We start from the raw sequence: 17475 nt of genomic DNA, 5'->3' as shown, positions 1-17475 counted from the left end.
CGATGGTTAAATGCAAAATTAATGCAAAAGCACATGACATAGGGCACAGAGTTCACAGTGAATGCACGCATGTCTGACAGAGAACAATGTACAGGGAGAGACTGAACACGTGCGGAAATCATTGACGCGTACAAACCAGGGAAATTGGTCACCAGTGTTTTTGTTCGCCACCAGAGCATGTGGTCGTGAACAGATGCAAAAGTTTGGTGAACTTTTTGATCGTAACCCCGATTTGTACATGTTTGGAAATGTTCGTGACCAGAGCTTTTATTGTGCTATGATATTACCTTGGATGTCCCCGTCTACTATTGACTGCCCCTCTGCATCATAGAGTAAGCAATCTGTTAGGATGTTGGTGAGTAAGGGATTGCCATCAGTAGTCTAACTGAGTCATTGATTTATTTCACGTACAGATGGAAAGAAGCCGTCTGCAACAATATTGGAGTTCTGAGCTGAAACCTGGCGGGTAGTGTGGTGTAGTGGTTAAGGTACTGGACTTGAGACTGTGGGGTTGTGGGTTCAGATCCCACTACTAACACTGTGTGACCATGAGTAAGTCACGTCACCTGCCTGTGCTCCAATTGGAAAAACAAAAAACCAATTGTATCTCAAATGTTGTAAGTCACCTTGTGTAAAGGTGTCCGTGAAAATAATACTTGTCAGTGAAGCCTGATTTTTTTTTCTTTTCCTAACAAAAGAGACATTTACTCATTTTCATATTTTAGTGTAACGCTGGATAGAAAATGTGAGTGCAGGTTTTACCTGCACTAGCCACTTCTCTCATACTTTATTTTTTTTTCCTGCTTTTCAGGAAGTGCTCATTGCATCTTCTGATTATGAGCTTAGCAAATACTGAAATGTAGCAGTCACTTCATTAAACACTGACTTGCCACCAATACTTAAGTGAATGATTATTCAAATGAAGACACTGAGTATTGAGCCAATGGCACCTCACATGCCAGTAGTATTTCTCAAATTTTATAAAATAATTGTGAACTTGACTTAACTGTGAACTCAAAGGTAGTGTAGGGAGCTATATGAAATTGCTTTAATAAAAATTGAGAAAGAGAAAAGTTACAAAAAATACTTAAAAAGCAAAATGACACCTTTTATTGGCTAACTAGAAAGATTACAAGATGCAAGCTTTCAAGGCAACTCAGGCCCCTTCTTCAGGCAAGATGTAATACAGAAACTGGAGTTCCCTGTGTTTATATATACACACACTTGGACAAATAACAACATTGCAAAACCTTTAAGTGTGACATCTTAAATGTAAAAAAATTAATAGACCCCTTCAGGTTAAGATTCATTTAACATGAGGGGAGAATAATGTATAGATCTTTGGATATGATAACTGTCCAACAAAGTCTTGAAGTTTCTGATGTGTTTTTCCATACAATGTGGATCTGTAGTCAGGTTGTCTATGTCAGTCTGTGAGATGCAAACAGTCCTCATATCTGGCCATTAAACTCATCTCTATTTAAACCTTGTTGTAATGTGTTAAATTTTAGCATGAGTTTAACTTCCCATTATGCTTTTCTCTCTTGCTGTGTTCTGAAGTTGCCCATAAGCACTATGACTTTAAAGTCCTTCTTACAGTGTCTGTGGCTGTTGAAGTGAGCTGCTACAGGAACATCCCTATTGTCATGCTTGATGTGTAAGTTCATTCTTTGGCAAAGTGTTTGTCCAGTTTCTCCCACATTAGAGTGCAATGTCAGGACATTTCATACAAAGAATGAGGTAGACCACATTAGATGATCTGCAGGAAAATGATCCCTTTATGTGAGGTTCTAGTCGGCAGTGTGGTATAACTACACGGTCCATTATTAATGAGAGCACACATTTTACATCTTTTCTGTAGGCAGGGGAATGCAGTTCTTGTTGTCTTTGTTTCTGTATTCCAGAAGGTTATCTCTGGGTGTGGCAGTAGCTCTTCTTATTTGAGTGTCTGTTGTTTTGGGGGTATAATCTTGTCTGATGAAATCTTGTCTAAGCTCCTGCAGTTGTTTATCCCAGTCTGTTGGGTCTGAGCAAATACAGTTGTATGGTATTGTTTAGCTAAAAGTAATGGAGTGCTTTATATGCTTGGGGTGAAAGCTATCACTTCTCAGCTGAATGATGGACACTGTGAGAAGGGCTTTACAATCACGGTGCTTATGGGCAACTTCAGAACACAGCAAGAGAGAATAGAATGAGAAGTCAAACTCCTGCTAAAAGTTAACACATTAACATGGTTTAAATAGAGACAAGAGATTTATGACCAGATATGAGGATTGTTTGCATCTCTCAGACTGACCCAGACAACCTGTCTACAGACCCACATTGTATGGAAAAACTCATCAGAAACTTCAAAAGACTTTGTTGGACAGTTATCTTATCCAAAGATCTTGACTAGGCATCTTTTTCCTCTCTTGCTAAATAAATCTTAACCTGAAGAGGTCTATTCATTTTTTTACATTTAACATGTCTCACTTAAAGGTTTTCCAGTGTTATTTGTCTGTGTATATTAACACAAGGAATTCCAGTTTCTGTATTACCTCTTGCCTGAAGAAGGGGCCTGAGTTGCCTGGAAAGCTTGCATATTGTAATCTTTTTAGTTAGCCAATAAAAGGCATAATTTTGCTTGACTCCTCATTACATTCATAATGACTAACACGGTACAACACCCTAGTATTAAAAAGCAAACAAAAACTTGAGAACATGAGTGACTTCAGCGAGCAGTAAAGGAACATAGTAGTAAACGTTTTAAGAAGGAACCAAATTCACTTTTTTTGTTCTTCATTAAAATGCAAACTGCACATTTGATTCTGATCAGGGCAGTAGAAGGACAGTGAGATCTATAAGTCTTCGGGGAAAAAGATGTGATACAACAAAAGAAGAAAAACGGAAAGTTGAAAGTGACATTTGAAATTTTGTGTGAATTTGGAAATTAAATTAAGACTTTTGAATTGGAGAATTGATGTTTATTCTTTTATTTTTCCACACATTGGAAAGCACACATGTACTTTGAAGCACATAAGGAAAGGAAATGCCAAATTTGCAAAAAAAAAAAAAAAAAAAATGGAACTGATTACCTGAGGAAGGTGTTTTAGATTTTATCTGCAACCTTTTGATTTCACCTCCTCTCTTCACATCTCTGCAGGCTGCAGTCTTGTGGTCTCACCTCTGAATGTTGTGATGCTGTCTCCTTTGCTCTTGCTGCTAAACATTCACTTTTGAATGAGTTGAAGCTGGGAAGCAGTAAACTGGATGATTCAGGAATGCGTCTGCTGTGTGAAGGCCTAAGGAGCAAAAACTGTAAATTGGTGAAACTAAGGTGAGGAATCATTAAGCGTCCTTAACAGTTTGTGAAAAAGTGAGAGATTTTTATGGATTTAAATCCCTAAAGTCTTTATGGATGTGACTATTTAAGACCCACAAAATAAAAATACATGACATGTTCAGAAAGAGCACAGCATCACATGCAAAATCCAATTTGTTGGTTTTAATACTGTTTGTCACATTGTCACTCCAGATGTTGTATCATTAACTCTCACACCATTAGATTCAGGGACTGTTGCTGGTCTTTTGCTACTGTCACTAGTTTTGGAAGATACAGAAGTTAGAATCTCATTTGTAGTGTTTATGCATATATGACAGTAAAACAGAACTAGAACCTTCAGTACTTGGTGATGTTCAATTACTCTCTCCCCCTCTCCGCAGTCTGTCTCAATGTGGTCTCACCTCTGGATGTTGTTCAGCTCTCTCTTTGGCTCTCTCTATTGACCACTCATACCTGACTGAGCTGGAGCTGGGATGGAATAAACTGGAAGATGCAGGAGTGCGTCTGCTATGTGAAGGGCTGAAGAACAAAAGCTGTAAATTGGAGAAACTCTGGTGAGAAAACACTGAGTGTGTGACAGACATTTTATATATTAATGCATTAAAGACAAAAAATTAGAGCTTTCATTTAAATTACACAAGGTGACACCAATGCTTACTGCAGCAACACTTGTGTAATCTGATTTCAGTTATTTTGTATTTGATATTTTATTACCTGTGCATCAGATTAGTACTCCGCTTCTTTAACACTTTTCACTTGCTTTCTCCTTATCGCTACAGTCTGCGGTCATGTGGGCTCACTTCTGAATGTTGTATACATCTGTCATCAGCTCTGTCTGTGGAACACTCAAGCCTGATTGAGTTGGAGTTGACTAACAATAAGCTGGAGGATTCAGGAGTGCATCTGCTCTGTGAGGGAAGAAAGAATCTAAATGGTAAATTAGAGAAACTGAGGTGAGCAAACACTAAGTGTTTTTTGTTGTTTTTTCCCTAAAAAGCATTAAGAACAAACCAAATAAAATGCTAGATATGACCAGGAAATCGGAGATTCATTTTAATGGCTTTAAAATGTTTTCACAGTGTCTTTGAATTCAGTCTCTTTCAGCTTTACTTTAAATGCTCTGAATTCCTTAAACATAATGGGAAAACCACCAAAATATAGACTCTAATATTTTTGTCATCTGTGCCCATTTTTTGGGACCCTTATACTTATAATCAAAAGTATTTTATTTTACAAATTAAGTCTCAGTGAGACTTCTCTTCTCTAGTCCCTAATCTTATCTCTTTACTATTACAACTTCTTGTTTCTCCACTTAAGGCAGTCCTGCCTTAATTATGATGAGTTCAGTTGTCTTTAATTTTTTTCAAACCTTGTATATTTTTTTGTTATTATTTTGATATCTTTGGAGATTATAATCTAATTTGAAAAGATAATTTAAATGTCTTATGTCTTGATGCCCCTGTTCCTATAAATGTTCTGTGATTTCTTTGATTCTTTTCTTGTCTTTCTACTACTGTTTCCCCCACAACTCACTCCTAAGGTTATAGCCATATCCCTATGTTGGTTCATTATATGACATCCATCCATTATCCATCCATTTTCCAACCCGCTGAATCCAAACACAGGGTCACGGGGGTCTGCTGGAGCCAATCCCAGCCAACACAGGGAGCAAGGCAGGGAACCAATCCCGGGCAGGGCGACAACCCACGGCAGGACACACACACACACACCCCCACACATCAAGCACACACTAGGGCCAATTTAGAATCACCAATCGACCTAACCTGCATGTCTTTGGACTGTGGGAGGAAACCGGAGCATGTGGAGGAAACCCACGCAGACACGGGGAGAACATGCAAACTCCACGCAGAGAGGACCCGGGAAGCGACCCAGGTCTCCTTACAGCGAGGCAGCAGCGCTACCACTGCACCACCATGCCACCCCCTCCATCCATTATTCAACCCACTATATCCTAACTACAGGGTCACGGGCGTCTGCTGGAGCCAATCCCAGCCAACACAGGGTGCAAGGTAGGAAACAAACCCCGGGCAGGGTGCCAGCCCATCGCACAGCACCCACACACCAAGCACACACTAGGGACAATTTAGAATCGCCAATGCACCTAACCTGCATGTCTTTGGACTGTGGGAGGAAACAGGAGCACCCGGAGGAAACCCACACAGACACGGGAAAACATGCAAACTCCACGCAGAGAGGACCTGGGTCTCCTAACTGTGAGGCAGCAGCGCTACCCACTGCGCCACTGTGCGCCCCATTATATGACATGCTTAAGATAAATTGACAGGTCCAAGAAATCAAGAGACTTAACATGATCGTAATGATATACTGGCATGAATACTAATTTCACCATTTATTCTGAAAGTGTTACATACAAAGCATGATGTGAATAAGAGTAGAAATTCAGAATTGGGTAAACTGAAATGCCATCGACATGTAGCCACAGAAATCAGTGGTCCCCCAAGATAAAAAAAACCTTTAGATTATTAGATGCTATAGCAGTCCTGCAGGCCTTTGTTGATGACGATTTGACAGTTAGTCAATTTCTTAATGTAAAACTGGTTCTCTCTGCAAGCAGAATCCTGGATTAATATTCAGTTATTTGTCATTTAGTTAAGAACTTTCCAGCAGAATTTGTTTTATTTGTCTAACTGGTGAATGAAGTGCTCAATGAAAAGTGGACTGGATTGAGATTTAAGGTCACAACAATGTACCAAGTTCAGTTGAAACCAAAGTGGTTATACTTTAATAACGAGCCATTAATCTTTAAAGATACTGAGTCTAGAGCATCCTCTTGTAGTTAGTATGTCTATTTTAATTCACTCTAAGAGATGCAGGGCAGGGAACTCTCTGCTAAAAATAGCTAAACACTTTCTTTAACTTTTACTGCCATTTCACAGGCTGTGTATCCTGTAGTGTTTCCAAAATGTGTATCATAAAGGTTTTCTAGCATGTACAGAATCTCTGAACTTGTGCTGTGCTTTGTGTCTCATTGTTGGCTATCCCTTAAACTCTAATGTACATGGTCAGTCTGTGTTATATCAAGGAAAGACTCACGAGATCCCAGAATTCCAAGTTACTATCTCTGACCAGTCTCCAGTGCATTTCCAGACCATAACTGTATTCAGCATGAAACAAAGCACTTTGAGCTAAGTGACAAAAGCAGGAGCTTGTGGTAGTGTGAAATAGTGACACAGTATTTCAAACATCAAGGTTGCTTGTTCAGTTTTCAGCTGTGTATTGCTTGATGATGCTTTAGCTATTAAATATCCTTGGGCAGTGATAATAATGGATAAAGCCATCAGCCAAATGTTAGAAGATAGTAATAAAAGAAAAAAGACTCTCATTCATTTATTTTGACACTGCAGTGAAGGATAATGGCAATTCATAGAGATGTCAAAAATAATCTTTAAAGAAACATTGGAGTGAACTTCCTTTGTAATCTTCAGTGTCTGGTTTCTTCAAAGTATGATGTTGTCTGTGTTGGTACAAATGGCATTGTGTCCCTTAAATGAGTAAGAATTTGCCCCCCGCAATTAGACTTTTCATCAGATTCAGACTTAGAAAAGATGAATCATGTCAGTATAAATTTCTTCACTTTCTGTCTACTTATTCCTACAGGTTGAACTCATGTCATCTCACCTCTGGATGTTGTGAGGCTCTTTCCTTGGCTCTATCTGCTGAACACTCACAGCTGACTGAGCTGCAGTTAAATGACAATCAACTAGGGGATTCAGGAGTGCTTCTGCTATATGAGGGGCTGAGGAACAATAACTGTAAATTAGAGGGACTGTGGTAAGTTAAGACTGTGGGACAATTTAATGAAAAGGTCATAGTCATGTTTGCATTTTAAATCCTAAAAAGCAACTGATGTTAAATTCGCTAAAGCTAAGTATAACTAACATTTCCTTTTATTCTATTCCGAATGTTGATAAATCTGTAGGGTGGTCCAGATCTAATTATGCCATTTTCATTACGCTATAACTTATTAAGTTTATTACATAGAGAATTCACAGCACCTGCCCTGCACATAGAGATTTCACTTAAAATTCTTTTTGTTGCCGATAGATGGCAGCACCTGCCCTGCATTCCAAAATGGTGGGGAGACGGTTGTCAGTCGAACAGTTGCATAATTAGATCTGTACCACCCTGTACAATGACCATTCAGCCTGGCTAGTGTATGTGCAGGATGCTAATTATATTTATTTATTATTTAACAACAATGGTTTTTATTCAAAGCAACTTAACAAAATTACACATATTTGTAGACTGAATGTAATTGGATGGATGGATGGATGGATGGATGGATGGATGGATGGATGGATGGATGGATGGATGGATGGATGGATGGATGGATGGATGGATGGATAGATAGATAGATACTTTATTAATCCCAAGCGCATTCTAAAGCTTTAGATGAAAAACTAAGAAACGTTTGATATTTTACAAAGGAAGGTGTAATGGGGTCTCAAGTTATGTTTAAGAATAAAGAGAATTGAACTGCGATAACGGCTGCACAAAATGCATTTCTGAAACTTGATTTGTTGCTGCTATTTTACTTTGTTGCTATGTATTTGTAACATATGAAATTTTATGATAATTATCTATATAATGTCTTTGAAGTCAGAGTTTAAAATGCAGATAAGATGGTTTATAAAACATTTCTCTATAGCACTTCTAAAGCCCCCATCCCCACAGAGTGAGAAGTTCACTTCCGAATAGTTCTAGAAGTAACACAAGAACACCTTAAAAGTTTCTGATGTATTTCACTAGCACCGCTTCCCCATACGATGGACACTTATGTAACGGCCGACCCCTTACCCAGACCAGCCACTACACTACCAAGACTATTTCCTTGGTTAAGCCTGAAGACTCTTGAGACGATAACAAGCCATACTCCTCACAGATTGTCTTAATTTTCCCAACACGACAAAATAACCAGCAAACAGTAGACAGATATGTAAAACCATAAACGAATATGTTGACAAGGATAAATATAAATACACATGAAGACAGATGAATATTCAGTAATATATAATATTAATATATTATATAAGAGACCCAATGACACCAGTGAATAATTATTAAACGAAAACACAATATTTTCAAAACCCTCCCTTGCCCCAAATAATAAACAAATAAACATGAAACACAAACACAGATGAATGATAAACAGCATTGGAAATGAAAGTGATAAATGAGTCCAAAAGCTAATAACAGTTAACAGTTGAATGTTGACGGATGTGATATATTGCTTCCTTTCGACATTACAAAAAACGACTTCATCGTAAGTGTATTCAGCAATAGTTGATATGTATCCAAACCCCAGGGTTTCTCTGTGCTGGTAGTCGTGATAATGGTCCGGATCCTTCAGAAGCAAGTAATGGTGACGATGAACAATTAACGAAAATGAGATGAAATATGGATTCATAATTATTCTTTTTCTTCTCTCTCCTCTCCTTACTCCTTTTTTTGCCTTTCGCTCCTCTCATTTAAATACAGAATGTCCCAGATGTAACTAGTGGATTCAACAGGTGATTTCCATCTTGGGTTGTGGTCTTCCTTCATCATCCTTCCCCTTTTCACTTACAGGGACAACATTTACTGATACACACATATAGTACAAATGGGACAATGAAAACAAAACACACTCAGCACAGACAAAAAAAACCAAACACTTATTATATAGCCCCGCTACAACTTTTAATATTCTATCTATGAAATCAAAAGGATGGATATGAATACCTTTAAGGAGATAGGATTTTAGATCTTATGAGCCCTCCTGGAAGAGGACTAAGGTTGTAAATATATGAGAATCCAAACCCCACACCCTACCAAAACTTCAAGCAACAAATAAGATAAATGCCACTTAAAATCAACACACACATTAGAGGTATTCCTGATTTTTCTTCTGCTTTCAGACCTAAAGGATGATCCAGGTTTTATGGTATGAATTGCCACTATCTATTTGCTTCCACATATGCACTAGCTATTTGATAATATATTTAAAGATTAAAATTTATGAAGCCAGCTTTCTTGCTTGTACATTTTGCTCTATTCTGCCACTAGTGGCAGGGAAAGAAGTTTTTTTTTCGCACCTATTTCAGTCAGTGGTGAATGAGAGAGACAATACTTCCAAAAGAGAAGCTATAGTGATAGTCATAGCAGGGTGAAGTCTGAAGGTAATCAGATGTTTTCCCGGATGCTAGTATTGCAACTGTGAATTGTTTGTCCCAATGTTGACAAGTATAAGAATAGGCAAACAGAAGTAGTGGTAGCAGTGTAACATAACTATGTGTCTACAGGAAAAAAATCTTGCTTTTAATAAAGGACTTTGTTTTAAGGAGAGGTGTCCCCAAAAGATTTATATCCCGATATAGTTACAAATGATCATGGTTACAGTATATTATTATGATATAGCCTATGTGCAGTTTAGGTGCTTCTGTTGGCCAAATTTCTTAGGTTAACAAGGACTAGTTCTTCTGTTTGCTTTCATGAGAACCATTTTAATAAACTAATAATAATGATTTTTATTTATTGATATAGCGCCGTTCTCATGCTCAAAGCACTTCATAGAAGCACTATTCTTTGGTGGATTTGCTAGTGTGCTTTGAATCATTAACATTTTGAAAGGTCCATTTCCAGTTCAACTTCAACCTTCAGACAGATGGTCTCTCATTCTCCACAGTCACACATACATAATGCATAATTCATAGTTAATTCAATGACTGAATGCTGCCCTGGCTCTTAGTCAGCAAAGCAACATCAAACCATAACATTTCCACTACCATACTTTACAGGTGGTTCACAGGTTCTTCTCCTGAAATGCTGCCTTTGGTTTGCACCAAACCTGTCTACCTTTACTGTGGCCAAAAAACTCTATCTTTGACTCATCTCTCCAATGTACATGGTTCCAGAAGGTCTGGGGTCTCGTTTGTAAAACTTTTGAGTGCATTTAAGTGTGAAAATATGCCAAAAAGCAAGAAAATGCTTATGCAAAAAATGAGACTTAAAAAACCTGGAAAATGCACATTTCTAAGCGGTTTCTCTTTATAATTCATACTCATCTTGTACCTTTGCATTGATGAAACCAGGAAACAGTTATACATGGACTATGTTAATCCACAACATACATATGCAATCATGATACAGCTGTTAGAGCAACCTCCATCCTGATGCATTTTGGTTTGCTCTGCAACTGATTGTGCTAAGAGCGTCTGTGCCTCTCCTGTTGCATAAGGTGTCAGCGTTTGAGTGGCTACCCATTATCACCTGGCACATGTAATGACATGATTGCTGTTACAATGAATTATACAGGTTGTCTGAAAAACTGAGGGTTCAGCCAGTTACCTTACCAACAAGGTTGGTACAGGATCAACAGTAAGTCATCTGCCATAGCTACTTTGCCGCAAAATAAAAGAATCATGGGATGACGCAGGCCACCAAGCCACAATGTTTGTCAGTCAGTCTCAGCTTGGGTGCAGATTCCCTGTTTACTTTGGCAAAAACGTGTTATATTTTATGTATGTACACTCATACCAGACAGAAAATAGATGTAGTGCTTCATCGTTTGGTTAATGGCTTCCAAAACAGCAGGCATGATAGAGTGAAGCTTGTCTAAGATATTGCTGACCTGTTGCTCAGTTCCTGGAGAAGTGACGACAGGTACGTTATATAAACTAGTGAAAAACAAAAAAGTTCCTCAGTGCAAATACACAGAATTGATACTCATAAAAGTTAAGTAAAATGAGTCTGTACATCATAATGATCACTTTTGAAATGTAATATGCTTGCCACGTCAACACGCATTCTAAGAAAGGCTTGGTGATTAAATCTGTTAGGTGTGTGAGTCTTTGTTTAGCTGGTTTGGCTGCACATCCCTACCTTATTGAGGGTGCTGGCATTTCTCAGTTTCTCCATAATGTTGCGTACGGATATGTCAGAGATTCTGTATGTATACACTCATTCTCCCGTCAAGTTTTCCTTTAGAAATTCCACCATTTGCATGGGAAGTTGCTTGTGCACATTTCAAGCCTCCTTTTGTGAGTGTGCAGGTTTTATAAATCTGAATCCTGGTCTATGTTTGTATGTTCAATGACAAAGTGTACTCTTGCTGTAATGTTCGTTTTGGACAGCAAAGGCTTTTCAAGTTCAAGTTCAAATGGACTTTGCCATATTTACCATATACATGGTCATTCCCCAGGACCATGCAACATCCACCCATCCATCCATTTTCCAATCCGCTGAATCCGAACACAGGGTCACGGGGGTCTGCTGGAGCCAATCTCAGCCAACACAGGGCACAAGGCAGGAAACAATCCCGGGCAGGGTGCCAACCCACCGCAGACCATGCAACATAAAAACAAGTTATCTAGGGAGGGCTACATACAAGGGGGATTATAGATATAAATAAATGTGTATGTTGTGGCCACCAGGGGGTGCTTCAGCTCCACAAACCCGACAGACAGACGTGGGCCCATGTTTAGCACAACAACATACCTTTAATTTGCAGGATAAAACACCTCCCAAGTAGCATTTCCCAAGAAAGCACGGTTTACAAAGCACAATAAATAAAATCCACAGCACTTTCTTTTTTTTTCTCCTTCTTTTCTCTCTTCAACCTCCAACTCCCCTAGCAAGTTGTGTCCTGTTCAAGTAGTGGCAGCAGGCATCTCTTATCCTGCACCTGATAGTACTTCCGGTGGCCCATGAGCGTGGTCTGGAAGCACTTGGGAGTGAGGCAGAAGTCTGACAAAGTAGGCCTCCGCAGTTCCTGCAGCACCCCCTGGCAGCACGCATGGAACCCAAGAGGGCTGTGCCGAACTCCCAAGTCCCATGGAGCCCTGAGGGAATCCGAGGCACCGCTGCAACCCATGGGGGCTGCCGTCTATCACTCCGGCGGAGATAATGCACTACATGTGTTGTCTGCCCCGGTCCTTCCATTACACAGGTGTCTCAGCCGGGTAAGGGCGCAGCCGTCCACCACAGTGTATGTGCAATTAATCAGTTAAAGAATAATTTGAGTTTTCTCAGTGCAGATCAATAAAACTGTACAAATGTACAATACACATATACATGACATTTTCAAACAGTCATATATGTTGAGTGTGAGGAAACAGAAAAATAGTCCGTGGCACCAGTTTCTGAAGGTAGACATGCATGCTGTGCATTGCAAGATGTTTAAACCATCACAGACAATGCATAGTTTTATGGTAAGTCAGTCACAGTAATAAAGGCCGTGCAGTTATTTTTCCTCAAACACCTCACACGCAGGTCAAATTTTTATAATCTCTTTCTGACTGTAGATGTGTACACTTTAATGCCAACTGTTGCAAGGGTTACCTGCAGATCCTGTGATAAAATTTTGTGGTTCGTGGAGGCTTCCTTTAGAATCGAACAGTTTGAATTTGCTATGCCTGCCAGTGTTAGACAAATTAGAGTTGTTCAAAATGTACACCAGTTGAAGATGATTTTCCTTAAGTTGGAATGATTAATTTCAAATAACTGGTGATCTTTTGAAATCCCTTGCCAGACTCCTAGGCATCCACTTTCTTTCTGAGAGCTCTGTTGATCTTGGCATAATGTCACCATACACATTAATGGCAAAGAGAAACCTAGACCCTCTAAATAACGCAGGATCCACCTGCATACTCCCTAAGGAAGTTTTAATGATTGGTATCTCATCTGCAGTACAATATTCTAATTTGTTGGATCTAAAGTGGTGATAAATGTAGGAATGAATTTACTTTTTTATGTGAAAAATCCACATTTTTGTTAATTAAATTATGAGAATTGAGAGAATCCCCTCCTTTAATCGTCACCTTATCGTGGTGGAGGGGTTTGCGTGTCCCAATGATCCTAGGAGCTCTGTTGTCCGGGGCTTTATGCCCCTGGTAGGGCCACCCAAGGCAAACTGGTCCTAGGTGAGGGATGAGACAAAGAGCGGTTAAACAAACCTCCTATGAAGAAAAACAATTTTGGACGGCGTTTTCCCTTGCCCGGACGCGGGTCACCGGGGCCCCACTCTGGAGCCAGGCCTGGAGGTGGGGCTCGATGGCAAGTGCCTGGTGGCTGGGCCTGCACCCATGGAGCTCGGCCGGGCACAGCCCGAAGAGGCAACGTGGGTCCCCCTTCCCATGGGCTCACCACCTATGGGAGGGGCCAAGGAGGTCGGGTGCAGTGTGAGTTGGGTGGTGGCCGAAGGCGGGGACCTTGGCGGTCCGATCCTCGGCTACAGAAACTGGCTCTTGGGACGTGGAATGTCACCTCTCTGAAGGGGAAGGAGCCTGAGCTAGTGCACGAAGTTGAGAGGTTCCGGCTAGATATAGTCGGACTCACCTCGACGCACAGCTTGGACTCTGGAACCAATCTCCTTGAGAGGGGCTGGACTCTGTACCACTCTGGAGTTGCCCCCGGTGAGAGGCGCCGAGCAGGTGTGGGTATACTTATTGCCCCCCAACTTGGAGCCTGTACATTGGAGTTTACCCCGGTGGACGAGAGGGTAGCCTCCCTTCGCCTTCGGGTGGGGGGACGGGTCCTAACTGTTGTTTGTGCGTATTCACCGAACAGCAGTTCAAAGTACCCACCCTTTTTGGAGTCCCTGGAGGGGGTGCTAGAGGGCATACCTTCTGGGGACTCCCTCGTTCTGCTGGGAGACTTCAATGCTCACGTGGGCAATGACAGTGAGACCTGGAAGGACGTGATTGGGAGGAATGGCCCCACTGATCTGAACCCGAGCGGTGTTTTGTTATTGGACTTCTGTGCTCGTCACGGATTGTCCATAACGAACACCATGTTCAAGCATAGGGGTGTTCATATGTGCACTTGGCACCAGGACACCCTAGGCCTCAGTTCGATGATCGACTTTGTGGTCGTGTCGTCGGACTTGCGGCCACATGTCTTGGAGAGAGGGGCGGAGCTGTCAACTGATCACCACCTGGTGGTGAGTTGGCTTCGATGGTGGGGGAGGATGCCGGTCAGGCGTGGTAGGCCCAAACGTGTTGTGAGGGTCTGCTGGGAACGTCTGGCAGAGCCCCCCGTCAGAAGTAGCTTCAACTCCCACCTCCGGCAGAACTTCGACCACATCCCGAGGGAGGTGGGGGACATTGAGTCCGAATGGGCCATGTTCCGTGCCTCTATTGTTGAGGCAGCTGACCGGAGCTGTGGCCGTAAGGTGGTCGGTGCCTGTCGTGGCGGCAATCCCCGAACCCGTTGGTGGACACCGGCGGTGAAGGATGCCGTCAAGCTGAAGAAGGAGTCCTACAGGACCCTTTTGTCCTGTGGGACCCCGGAGGCAGCTGATAGGTACCGGCAGGCCAAGCGGAATGCGGCTTTGGTGGTTGCTGAGGCAAAAACTCGGGCGTGGGAGGAGTTTGGGGAGGCCATGGAGAACAACTTTCGGACGGCGTCGAGGAGATTCTGGTCCACCATCCGGCGTCTCAGGAAGGGGAAGCAGTGCAGTGTCAACACTGTATATGGTGGGGATGGTGCGCTGCTGACCTCGACTCGGGACGTTGTGGGTCGGTGGGGGGAATACTTCGAAGACCTCCTCAATCCCATTAACATGCCTTCCAATGAGGAAGCAGAGCCTGGGGACTCAGAGGTGGGCTCCCCCATCTCTGGGACTGAGGTCACCGAGGTGGTCAAAAAACTCCTTGCTGGCAGGGCCCCGGGGGTGGATGAGATACGCCCGGAGTTCCTCAAGGCTCTGGATGTTGTAGGACTGTCTTGGCTGACACGCCTCTGCAACATCGCATGGACATCAGGGACAGTGCCTCTGGATTGGCAGACCGGGGTGGTGGTCCCCCTCTTTAAGAAGGGGGATCGGAGGGTGTGTTCCAACTACAGAGGGATCACACTCCTCAGCCTCCCTGGAAAAGTCTATTCAGGGGTCCTGGAGAGGAGGGTCCGTCGGATAGTCGAGCCTCGGATTCAGGAGGAACAGTGTGGTTTTCGTCCTGGTCGCGGAACAGTGGACCAGCTCTATACCCTTAGCAGGGTCCTGGAGGGTGCATGGGAGTTTGCCCAACCAGTCTACATGTTGTTTGTGGACTTGGAAAAGGCATTCGACCGTGTCCCTCGGGGAATCCTGTGGGGGGTACTCCGAGAGTATGGGGTACCGGCCCCCTTGATAAGGGCTGTTCAGTCCCTGTACGATCGGTGCCAGAGCTTGGTCCGCATTGCCTGCAGTAAGTCGAACCCGTTTCCAGTGAGAGTTGGACTCCGCCAGGGCTGCCCTTTGTCACCGATTCTGTTCATAACTTTTATGGACAGAATTTCTAGGCGCAGCCAGGGTGTTGAGGGGGTCCGGTTTGGTGGGCTCAGGATTGGGTCACTGCTTTTTGCAGATGATGTTGTCCTGTTTGCTTCATCAGGCCGTGATCTTCAGCTCTCTCTGGATCGGTTCGCAGCCGAGTGTGAAGCGGCTGGGATGAGAATCAGCACCTCCAAATCTGAGACCATGGTCCTCAGCCGGAAAAGGGTGGAGTGCCCTCTCAGGGTTGGTAGCGAGATCCTGCCCCAAGTGGAGGAGTTCAAGTTTCTCGGGGTCTTGTTCACGAGTGAGGGAAGAATGGATCGTGAGATCAACAGGCGGATCGGTGCGGCATCCGCAGTAATGCGGGCGTTGCATCGGTCTGTCGTGGTGAAAAAGGAGCTGAACCGCAAGGCGAAGCTCTCAATTTACCAGTCGATCTATGTTCCTACCCTCACCTATGGTCATGAGCTATGGGTAGTGACCGAAAGAACGAGATCGCGAATACAAGCGGCTGAAATGAGCTTCCTCCGCAGGGTGTCTGGGCTTTCCCTTAAAGATAGGGTGAGAAGCTCAGTCATCCGGGAGGGGCTCAGAGTAGAGCCGCTGCTCCTCCGCATCGAGAGGAGTCAGATGAGGTGGCTCGGGCATCTGATCAGGATGCCTCCTGGACGCCTCCCTGGTGAGGTGTTCCGGGCACGTCTAACCGGGAGGAGGCCCCGGGGAAGACCCAGGACACGCTGGAGGGACTATGTCTCTCGACTGGCCTGGGAACGCCTTGGGATTCTCCCGGAAGAGCTAGAAGAAGTGGCCGGGGAGAGGGAAGTCTGGGCATCTCTGCTCAAGCTGCTGCCCCCGCGACCCGACCTCGGATAAGCGGGAGACAATGGATGGATGGATGGATGGATGGATGGAAATTATGAGAATTAATACACCATGTCAATTATCTGTACTTCTGTTCATAATCATTTTCTCTGTGCTGGGGTCTGTATAAGAAAAAAAGACTGATTGACTAATTTTTCCACAGGGTGAATGATAATGGGATTAGTGAGCATGAGAAGAGACGCCTGACATCACTAGAGGAGGAACTAAAAAGATCTGGACAGCGTGTGACAATCTATGTATGAGGAGATGAGGTTTGGTGACCAAACTGACCTGCTAGTGATATTCTCTAGTTGTGTCAACTGTCTGTGCTTCCGTCTGGAATGTCACCTTGAGTTTAAATTTTGTAAAATATATGGAATGATGATTTTGAATTAGTTAAGGAGACTTATTTGTTACTCTTGATACTATCCTGCACAAAAGGCACTATACTGTAATATGCACTATTATTTGACAGCTTTGATGTTGTTGCTTGTTTAACTTTATTTGTTGTGAGACTGTTTTAATAATCTAATATGTTAATAAAATGTTTCACTTAACAATGTAAAATGTCAGGATTTAAAAGAGAGTGCATTGTGGCTATTCAACTCAATTAGTACATTTCAGCATTTATTTAATTAGACATCCATCTCATCCACGAGGGAGAATCAGGATATGTGTTTAATTGTAAAATGCTGTAGAAGGGATACCCAGTCAGAGGCAGCCTTGTAATGCAAAAGAAAATGTCAAAATATAACAGGAAAGTCACACACCGCAAAACTGAAAGATGTACTTGCTATTGTGTCAGAAGTCAGTTTACAAGTTAGCAGCCTTGTTGGAAGCTGGCTGAGGGGAGTTTCTCTGTTTAGCTTAGCTGGCTAAGAGGGTTGCTGTGTAATTCCAAGGTTCGAAGAGCTTTTGTCCCAACAGTGCTATCTCAAGGGATAGCAGCTGGAAGAAGAAGCTAACTATAAGTGAATTCCTGAGTGGAGGTACATAAGGTAAGAGCAGGCACATAAGA

General features: G+C 42.6%; 1 protein-coding gene across 1 annotated transcript in view; it reads left to right on the top strand.

Moving 5' to 3' along the window:
- LOC127527185 (NACHT, LRR and PYD domains-containing protein 3-like) overlaps positions 1 to 17245 on the top strand; it is a 31144-nt gene extending 13899 nt beyond the window's left edge. Inside the window, exons 6-10 of the mRNA XM_051925072.1 lie at positions 3143 to 3316; positions 3703 to 3876; positions 4102 to 4275; positions 6962 to 7135; positions 16621 to 17245. Coding sequence (XP_051781032.1) covers positions 3143 to 3316; positions 3703 to 3876; positions 4102 to 4275; positions 6962 to 7135; positions 16621 to 16720 — 796 coding nt within the window. The 3' untranslated portion in view covers positions 16721 to 17245. The remainder of the gene's footprint in view (positions 1 to 3142; positions 3317 to 3702; positions 3877 to 4101; positions 4276 to 6961; positions 7136 to 16620) is intronic.
- Positions 17246 to 17475: the final 230 nt, after the last annotated feature.

The sequence above is a fragment of the Erpetoichthys calabaricus genome, chromosome 1 (genome assembly GCF_900747795.2).
Source record: "Erpetoichthys calabaricus chromosome 1, fErpCal1.3, whole genome shotgun sequence".
Classification (NCBI taxonomy): Eukaryota; Metazoa; Chordata; class Cladistia; order Polypteriformes; family Polypteridae; genus Erpetoichthys; species Erpetoichthys calabaricus.
Note: the sequence above shows the minus strand (reverse complement) of the source record. Positions and strands in the feature narration are given on the sequence as shown.